The sequence below is a fragment of the Myodes glareolus genome, chromosome 2, assembly GCF_982192425.1.
Source record: "Myodes glareolus chromosome 2, mMyoGla1.1, whole genome shotgun sequence".
NCBI classification, from domain to species: Eukaryota; Metazoa; Chordata; class Mammalia; order Rodentia; family Cricetidae; genus Myodes; species Myodes glareolus.
This window is the reverse complement of record NC_142027.1, coordinates 80060318-80069598: the sequence shown is the minus strand read 5'-3', so window position 1 is coordinate 80069598 and position 9281 is coordinate 80060318. Positions and strand designations below refer to the sequence as shown.

General features: G+C 52.7%; 1 protein-coding gene across 7 annotated transcripts; it reads left to right on the top strand.

Annotated features, from left to right (window-relative positions):
* Positions 1 to 93: 93 nt before the first annotated feature.
* On the top strand, positions 94 to 9017 carry Fam131a (family with sequence similarity 131 member A). Of its 7 annotated transcripts, XM_048453797.3 has the most exons (9): positions 94 to 277; positions 1338 to 1399; positions 2342 to 2484; positions 2899 to 3024; positions 3919 to 4031; positions 5266 to 5359; positions 5975 to 6157; positions 6357 to 6473; positions 7997 to 9017. In XM_048453797.3, exons 5-9 carry the CDS (start codon positions 4029 to 4031, stop codon positions 8467 to 8469), a joined length of 870 nt encoding a protein of 289 aa, XP_048309754.1. In that variant the 5' UTR covers positions 94 to 277; positions 1338 to 1399; positions 2342 to 2484; positions 2899 to 3024; positions 3919 to 4028; the 3' UTR covers positions 8470 to 9017. The 7 variants fall into 7 exon arrangements, with proteins under 7 accessions (XP_048309754.1, XP_048309755.1, XP_048309756.1 ...); XM_048453798.3 differs by lacking the exon at positions 3919 to 4031; XM_048453799.3 differs by lacking the exons at positions 2342 to 2484; positions 2899 to 3024; positions 3919 to 4031.
* Positions 9018 to 9281: the final 264 nt, after the last annotated feature.

Below are 9281 nucleotides of genomic sequence, written 5' to 3'. Positions count from 1 at the left end.
GACCTAGGCTGCTACTGAGTGGCTGTGACGTATGCTTGCCCCGCCTGCTCTGGGTGGGCACGGCCCCGCGCTTACGTCACCGGCCCTGTTCCCCTCTCCCGGGAGCGGCAGCAGACGCGCTGCTCCCACCCCCTCCCCTTCTCACAGGCTGTCCCCTCCCTGGTGGTGACCGCTGCCCGACCCTCTGCAAGGCGATGGCCCGGGTCCCGAGCGCGGGCTAGCGTGCCTGGGTGCTCTGCCATGGGCTATATTGGCTCTCGGCGCCCAGCCGGTCAGGGTAAGAGACAGAGGCCGGAGCATGGACAGGGAGTCGGGCAACAGCTGCCCGGTGGGGCCGTGGGTGGTAGGGGCCGTGAGGAGGGGGCTGGTATAGGAGAGGGAGGAGCCTGCGCCAGGGAGGCGGTTCGGGCTAGATGAGCGAACCGGGAGGGGGCTCACCGACTCTGGCTTGTTTCTGTGGCCTGCCTTTGGGTTTTTCCGTGCTATACTCACCTTCCGTCTGTATTCCTTCTGCTGAGGGTGGCTGCAGGGGCACAGCCTAGGATTCGCTGGGCAACCTGCGCCCACCACCTTCCTGGCTTCTGGCAGCTAGCCTTTTGTATCTACATACTCCTCTGCCTACACCAACCTCTCATCTCACTGACTTAGGAGTGGCTCTTTGCTGTGAACCTACCTCTCCCAGCTGGGTGCTGGCATCCTCAGGAGTCAGTCTGCAAATACTGGCCAAGTACCTTTCCACGGAGTTTTTAACCTAATACTTGCTCCTGCTTAAGAACCAGCTGGTTGATTAAAGGGGATTGGAAGCCCCATGTGTAGCACCTGTGAGCAAACTGATAAATCCCTCGTGCTCACAGATCATTTTATTCAGATTAACCCTCTCCCCAAATTACCCTTACTCTGCGGAGAAAGGTCCAGACAGTCGACCCTTGCTCAGGCCTTGGTTTTCCTGTGGACACGTGGGCGCCCTGCTTTAGCCCTAGGTGTCTGAGGTCTGCCAGCTTACCTTACTTCTGTGTCAAGGAATGGTCAGTCACAAAGCATTGGTGTGGTTGATATTTGAGGTGTTTTACAACTAAATTCGGGCTGAGATTTGCACTGCCCTTAATGAATTCTGGGATTTGTAGTCCCAGGATTAACCTCGTGGGTTATGAATTTGAGAAGCAGTAGGGTGGAGTGATTTCCCTGGTCTGCTTGGAGTTCAGAAAGTCATCCCCTTCTGTAGTCAGGAAAGTTTGCCTGGTCTCAGGGCAAGCCTTGAGAGCCCTGATTAGGTACCCGCGGGGTGGGGGGTGGGGGTTCAGGGATAGCCAGTAACCTGTGTTCTTTCTGGTTGGTAGCATTTCTGGGGACCACTACCCGACTGAAGCTCAGGGACAGAGCCGACTGCTCCAGTTAAAAGGTTAGTTGCTAAGTACATGGCCAGTTGGCACTGTGTAAACTAAGGATGAGCTGCAGCTCCACAAGCCCCAGAGAACTTGGCTAGGCCCCGGCACTCCCACTTCCTTAAAGCTATGAGACAGGCAGGAGTGTTCTCCTTATGTGACTAGGCACAAGTTCCAAGTGGGGAGGGGACTGGCTCAGCATCCGGAGCCAAAACAAGAATAGAACTGGGAGCTGAGCCTGAAGCAGTTCGGGCTTTGGGTTCTCTGCATCAACACAGCCAGCATGCCTATGATTTCTGTGCTGGGCAAAATGTTTTTGTGGCAGCGTGAAGGGCCTGGAGGAAGATGGACTTGTCAGACAAGTCGCAGAGGTGAGACCAGAGGCCATGGATGGATGCGATCTGGGAGGTGATGGGAAGGAAGCTGAGGAGGAAGGCACACCAGACACTGTACCGAGAGGAAAATCACTGTGGTGTAGATATTGGGAACCAGGCTGAAGTAGGAAGATTCAGGCTGGGGCTTTTAGGAAATGACTTACAAGGGTGAACACTTAAATAAAAAACAAAAATGACAGGTTTGTTGAAAAAGAATAGTGATAGAGCAGTTGAGGTTGGTGAGAGGAAAGAATCAAGGGAGTTGGAGGGGAGAAGGAAACTGGGAAGATGGGCAGTGTTGGTGGGAGAATTTCATGTACTTTCTAAGGGCTGAGAGACGGGGAAGATTCAGAATTTACCCACGTTTGGGCTTCACGTTACGTTCTGATGGCAAAATATTTGTAGAAGAAGGAGTTCATTGGATTGCCACAAAAGGGCCCCAAGTCCGAGCTGTGGGAGGACATGGTGGCCTCAGATTGTCTGAGAGAGGGGGAGGCTGGTAAAAATGACATGGCAACATGATGAAAATGAGACTCTTGGTAGAAGTGGGGATCCAGATGGACACCTTTTCCTCCGACTCCTCAGTGGCTTCGGACCCTGCCTGGGCTGTGGAGTGGATCGAACTCCCTCGAGGTCTTTCTCTGTCTTCCTTGGGATCTGCTCGGACTCTCCGAGGCTGGAGCCGGTCCCCTCGTCCTTCTTCCGTAGACAGCCAGGACTTGCCAGAGGTGCTGGGCCTTTTCTGTGCGTGTATGTGTGTGTGTGTGTCGGGGGCGGGGTTCACATTTAGGGTTCGTGTGACCCCCTCCCTGTTCCTGCCTCACCATCCTGCTTCGGACTCTTTTTCCTGCAAGCGGAGGCGCTATCCGGCAGGCCGCCCCCGCGCCGGTCTGCTCTGCTCGGCTAGGTTCCAGCGGGCTGGCTTGCTAGCGCCTTCGGTGCTGACGTCAGCGCATCCCAGGCCGTATCCCGGGAGACCCTGTTGCATGGTGATGGGTTGCCACGGAGATATACACCTTTTCTCTGGGCCAGGGCCGCAGCTGCGCGGAGCGTCGCCCTGCATGGATGGCAGCGGCTGGGGGAAGCGAGGGAAGGGAGGGAGAGCAAGCCAGGAAACACCCGGCAGGTTCTCCTTCCCACAGGCCTGGCCAGAGGCTATCGGCGCCAATCTGGAGGCCCTGTCAGCCAGATACTGAAGGAGAGGGTCGGACTGATGGGCCTGAGGCCTCTTGTGCCAGGTGGAACCAACCATGATGGAGAAGAATTAGGTAATGCTGGGAAGGGGGTGTGTGCATAAATTATTTTCAGCAAAGAAAAACATTTGCTGGGGCTTGTCAAGGAGTATTAAATCAGGTACAGGATGGAGTTAGGAGCCCAGATGGATTAAACTCTGACGCTGCCATCTCCTGCTCCCTTGGGAGTACCACAAAGGCAGTATGGAATCGAGCAGCGTGCATCTGGGGCTGGGGGTGTCAAAGAAAAAAAAAAAGTAAGTCTATTATGAAGTGACACTTGTGACCTTAAATGATAGGGAGCGTTTTGCAAGGCAAGGATGGCCTTCTTGGCCTAAAAAGCTAGTTCCTTTCCCTGGAGGCAGGCTGCTTGTTGACAGGGCGGGGAAGGTAGGGGAGCCGGATAGTATTGGTCAGAGATGAGGGATGAACTTGAAGGAGGTCCAGAGAGAGGCAGAGGCTTCCCTATGGAGTCCTTAAGTGCCTGAGTAATAGAGGGAGAGCCTAGAAAGGCAATATTATTTCTTAAAAGAAAACTTTAAAAATTTTAAATTTTTATGTGTATGTGTCTGCCTATGGATGCGCCCTTGGAGCCTAGAGGTGCTGGGTCTCCTGAAGCTGGATTAGCAGGTGGTTGTGGAGCTAGGAACCAAACTTGGGTCCTCTGTAAGAGCAGCAAATGCTCTTAACCACGTAGTCGTTTCTCCATCTCTCTAAAGAGTTTTTTTTCCCCTAAAGCACACGACCAAAAATCAATTTTTAAGATTAAATTTTACTTAGCATATAGAATATTGGCCTTCATTATGACATTTTCATGCACAGGCATCACTGTACAGAATTTGAAATGGCATTTTGATTCACTGTATTCTTGGGAAACTGTACATTTATACCTTATCTGTTCATTCAGCCCATACATTTACTTATTCCCAGGTACTGTTTAAACACTGGGATGACGCAGTAACCCTAACAGACTGAATTCCTCAAAGAGATAAAGACCAACAAAGGAAATCATATTTACACCTGGCAAGCTGGCTCCGTTAATGGTACACTGATAGAAAATAATGATTTATTGGAGACCACAGTTAGAGGACAGACCACCATTTGAGTAACTACGAAGGCTTCTCTAAGGGGGTAATGTTTCAGTCAACACTGGAAAGATGAGAAAGCCAGCAATGGGAACAAAAGAGATTTTATACACAGACTTCTGGGCTGAAGTAGTGTGGAAGGTTAGGAACCCGTGCTAACCTGGGGAAGGTCACTGAGGGCTTAAGGGAAGTGTCAGTAGGAACAGAAAAGACAGAAACAGGGTCAGGGAATGATTCGAGGTATAATCCATAAGGATCCTTTGTTGTTGGCAATGATAACTGTTTGTTTTGAGATAGGGTCTTATGTAGCCAAGGATGACCTTAACCTTCTGATCCTCCTGCCTTCATCTCCCAGCACCTGGAAGCGTCATATACCAGGTATCAGATGCTACTGGTCAGACACCATGCTTCCTGAATGGGAGGCGAGCCCTGTACCGACTGGGTTCCATCCTGACCCCTCACTAGGTTTAAGAGTAGATACATGCAGGCAAAGCTTAGGGGAGAGTGGGTGGTAATCCTGAGATAGGGATCCCAGTGAGATCGAGAATGTGGGGGAAGTTGGAAAGCCAAGCCTCATGTGGGGAAGAGAATGTTTGTTTTGGCGTTGGTTATGCTGAATGTTTGGTTCTGGTAGGCCACCTAGAAAGAGCTGGGACGTACATCTAACAGACAGAGGAGCGGGAAGAACCTCAAGGATGTCTTTGCCTTAGCTGTCTCCCTTCCTTCCTTTCCCGTTTTTTTTTTCTTTTTCTTTTTTTTTCTAGACAGGGTTTCTTTGTGTATCTCTGACTGTCCTGGAACTCACTCTGTAGACCAGCCTGGCCTCAAGTTCAGAGATCCCCCTGCCTCTGCCTCCTGAGTGCTGGGATTAAATGCGTGCGCCACCGGTCTTCAGAGGCTCTCCTCATGGTTCTTCTTCAGCTGTCTCCTTCCCTGCTGGGAGCTGGGAAGGTGGAGGCTTGGCTGTAGTTCTGTTCCCTTGGGTTTGAGTTTCCACCGCTCCCTAGGAGGACAGTTGGTGGACTCCGGCTTCTTAGCCTTTGCTGCATGCCACCAGCCACTAGGCTGGATGTGCAGTCCTGCATTCTTCCAGCTCCCAGCTCCCGCCGATACCTTGGAATAGGCAGGAGCATGTTGGAAAGAAGGTCATGACTGTCAGAGGGGCACTGACCTTCTGGTGGTGTTACTCAAGGTGAATGTTGGAGACACAGTCGCGATGCTGCCCAAGTCCCGGAGAGCCCTAACCATCCAGGAGATTGCTGCGCTGGCCAGATCTTCCCTGCATGGTATGCACCCCACTTCTGTTCATCTGCCCACTTTGTCCTTCCTTGTTTCTTTTCCTCATGTCTTGTGGACATGACATGATTTGATCTATGTGACTATTTCCCGAGGGCAATTTTTTTTTGGGATTTCTTTTTGCACATCAATCCTAGCCCGGCTGGGCAGTAATGGCACACACCTTTAATCCCAGCACTCATAGAGGCAGGCAGATCTCTGAGTTTGAGGCCAGCCTGGTCTATAAAGCAAGTTCCAGAACAGCTCAGGCTACACAAAGAAACCTTGTCTCAAAGAACCAAAGAGAGAGAGAGACAGAGATTCTTTGGGGCTGGAGAGATGGCTCAGTGGTTAAGAGCACTGGCTGTTCTTGCAGAGGACTCGGGTTCAATTCCCAGCTCCCACATGGCAGCTCACAACTGTCTGTAACTCCAGGATCCAGCACCCGCACACAGATATACATGCAGGCAAAACACCAGTACACACAAAATAAAGATAATTTTAAAACATCAATCCTAGCCCTTCTTCCTACCCAAAGGACATGGAGAGACATTCTAGGCCTCCTCACCTACTTCCCTGCAAGCTACTTCCTAGTCTTAACCCAACTTCTCTTTTCCCACCTCCAGGTATTTCCCAGGTGGTGAAGGACCACGTGACCAAGCCCACAGCCATGGCCCAGGGCCGCGTGGCTCACCTCATCGAATGGAAGGGCTGGAGCAAGCCCAGTGACTCACCTGCAGCTCTGGAATCAGCCTTTTCCTCCTATTCAGACCTCAGTGAGGGCGAACAAGAGGCTCGCTTTGCAGCAGGTGGGTAGCAGAAAGGGAACTAGTCTCACAGATTTGCCTTTGGGGCTGCTGCCTCTGCTCTCTGGAGCTGGCATGGGAGCTGGAATCACATGCCTCCCTCTGCCCAAAGACCTCAGTCACATCTTCTGTCTACAAAGCAAACCCTAGTCTTAGCTTGGCTCCTGTGCCAGTGAATGCCCTCTGAATGTCTCTCTGGTAGGAGTGGCGGAGCAGTTTGCTATTGCAGAAGCTAAGCTCCGAGCGTGGTCTTCCGTGGATGGCGATGACTCCACTGATGACTCCTACGACGAGGACTTCACTGGGGGAACTGACTCAGGTGAGGAACGCTCTGTGCTGTGCCGCCACGTGGGGTGGGCTCGCCTGGTAGGTGTGGTGATGCACTCTGAGCCTCCTAGGGCACCGCAAGCCTTCCAGATCGGAGGAAACAGACTACCTAGGTTGATCTTGACACCCCAAGGACACAGATCACTGTCTACGGGTGGGAAACCAGCAGTTGTAAATGGAGCGGCTGGCTCTTTTCTATGGGTGCTGAACGAGCTTTCTTCTCTCCCTATGTGTAGTGGGTCTTACTGTTCTCAGATTAAAGAAACAAGCCCAGAGAACCTGGGACCTCTTCCCTCCACGCTAGTACACTCATGCTTCCAGAAGGATCTGTGGTATCCTTGCCTTTACCTCTTTGAGGGTGGCTTTGGTTGGCTGTGGCAGGACGGATGAATACAGTACCCACACCTCCCAGGGCAGTGATCCCAAGCAAACAGGAAGGCATGCTGGGTCTAGAGTCTGCAGGATTCTGGCTTCAGCTCAGCATCTTTGTATTCCAGCGTGTGGGTCTTGCTTTGGGCCAGTGCTAGCAACCCTGGGGGCTGTGCAGCTGGCTCAGCTCAGCTTTCATCTTCCATCCCTTGGACTCTGCGGCTAGCTTTCCCTGCAGCTTCTGCTGTCTGGCTTCACAGGACCCCTACCCCCAACCCCCAACCCTTTGCCTTTGAAGATCACCTATTGGTTCCTCCTCCTCTAGCTAATTAACAAGGTTTTCAAGGCCAAACCTTCATTTAAAGCAGGCAAGAAGCTGCACTGTGGTCCAGAGGGGACTCATTTGAATGCTTAAGGCTAAGGTGGAACCCCCAACCACAAGTATTTTCTGATTTTTTTTTGTCTGTTTTTGAATTTTGTTTTTTGAGGAAATTTTTGAGAAAGGACCTCGCTATAGCTCAGGCTACTTAGTATGTAGCCCAGGCTAACCTTGAAAGTGTGTGTGGAATCTTTGAGCAGATTTTAAAAAATGAAGAACTTTTTTGTTTTTTTCAAGACAGGGTTTCTCTGTAGCTTTGGAGCCTGTCCTGGAACTAGCTCTTGTAGACCAGGCTGGCCTTGAACTCACAGAGATCCACCTGCCTCCGCCTTCCAAGTGCTGGGATCAAAGGTGTGCAGGTGTGCGCCACCACCGCCCGGCCTGTGCGGAGCTTTTCTGATAGACATGGGTCCATGCTTGGGACACCTTATTTCATGAGCAGAGCACAGGTCAGTCAGTCTTCACTGTTTGAGTAACGAGCACCCGGTGTGATCATACAGTGGGCCTGCATTTAGTGCTTGCCTCTGTGCAAACTCTTGTTCTAGGACTATAAAGTAAATATTATTGGAATTTCTAATCTACCATGAAAGGAACTAAGGCATCAAAAATGAAGACCTGTTCAGGTTACCCAGCTTCTACTGACTCCTTGCCCCCACAGTTACGATAAGGGTGGAAGGGGCTGGGAAGTCTGTGGTGGTCATGTGGCTTCCATATTGACCAACTGAAATGAGGTCGGCAAAGCTGTCTCTTTTTTCTTCCCTTCACAGACATGGCTGGGTCTCTGGGGCCCCACCTCCAGGACCTCTTCACAGGTCGTCGGTTCTCCCGGCCCGTGCGTCAGGGCTCCGTGGAGCCCGAGAGCGACTGTTCCCAGACCGTGTCCCCAGATACCCTGTGCTCTAGTCTGTGCAGCCTGGAGGATGGGTTGCTGGGCTCCCCAGCCAGGATGACCTCTCAGATGTTGGGTGAAGAGCTGCTCCTTGCCAGACTGCCCCCCAGCCGGGAAAGTGCCTTCCGCAGCCTGGGCCCTTTGGAGGCCCAGGACTCACTTTACAGTTCACCGCTCACGGAATCCTGCCTTTCCCCTACCGACGAGGAGGAGCCCGATTCGTGCAAGGACTGCCAGCTGCTCTGCCCGCTGCCTGGCGGCAGCTGGGAAAGGCAGCAGCAAGTCTCTGATGTGGCCTCTTCTGGGGTCGTATCCTTAGATGAGGATGAGGTGGAGCCCGAGGACCAGTGATCCAGACATGCCCAGTGGTGGCATGTTTCCCCTGGCTGCTGCCTGGGGCAGAGGCCTCTGTGGCCGAAGTGTGGGCTCTGGAGCTCCGAGGGCTTCTGGGAGCGCTCACTTCTCCATTGTGTGTTTTGCATGAAAGTGTTTGGAGAGGAGGCAGAGGCCAGGCTAGGGGCGCATGTACTGCTTCCACTCTTGGGGGTTTGCCGGGGCTTGCCCGGGACCCCTGGGGCATGGCTACAGCTGTGGCAGACAGTGACGTTCATGTTTCTTGAATCCAAAATGCCACATTTCCTCCTGGGATGTGAACCTGGGCTGGGAGGGTGGGAATGGAGGAAGCCTGGCCATCTCCTCCACCCTTCCTCGTGCCCCTTCTCCTCTGCTTCTCTCTTCACCCAAGTCCACGTGCAGTGCTTGACTGAAGCGCCTCCCCCTGTGGGGCTGGCTCGTGGCCTCTTGGAGTCTACGGATTGAGCCATCCCCTAAGGGTCCCCTACCCACCTGGGCTCCGCTGTGCTTCACCTTGCCATTGTCTCTAAACCTTTTTTCCTAAAGACAGGGGGTTTCTGGTCTGTTCTTTGAGCCGATCTTCTCTGGGAGGCACTGGAATGATGAAAGGGTGTGTCCTCCCCCTCTCCTCTCCTCAGCCTCTCCCTCTCCCAGCATGGCAAGGTCCTGTGGGCACAGAGTTCTCAGTAGGGTGGAACTGGACAAAGGAATGGGTCTGGCTGTCAGAGCTGGGAGTGCCACAAGGGGGCCACCTGGGTAGCCATGAGATCTGTGCTGATGAATGGACAGTCATGAGGGAGTGGCTATCC

What these genes read in the sequence shown, in the direction of transcription:
- Fam131a (XM_048453796.3), top strand. Translation starts at nt 1,666, where the DNA reads ATGCCTATGATTTCTGTGCTGGGCAAAATGTTTTTGTGGCAGCGTGAA. An exon ending in GGCCAGATCTTCCCTGCATG is followed by an intron (nt 5,360 to 5,974) that starts GTATGCACCCCA and finishes TCCCACCTCCAG; the next exon opens with GTATTTCCCAGGTGGTGAAG. An exon ending in AGAGGCTCGCTTTGCAGCAG is followed by an intron (nt 6,158 to 6,356) that starts GTGGGTAGCAGA and finishes TCTCTCTGGTAG; the next exon opens with GAGTGGCGGAGCAGTTTGCT.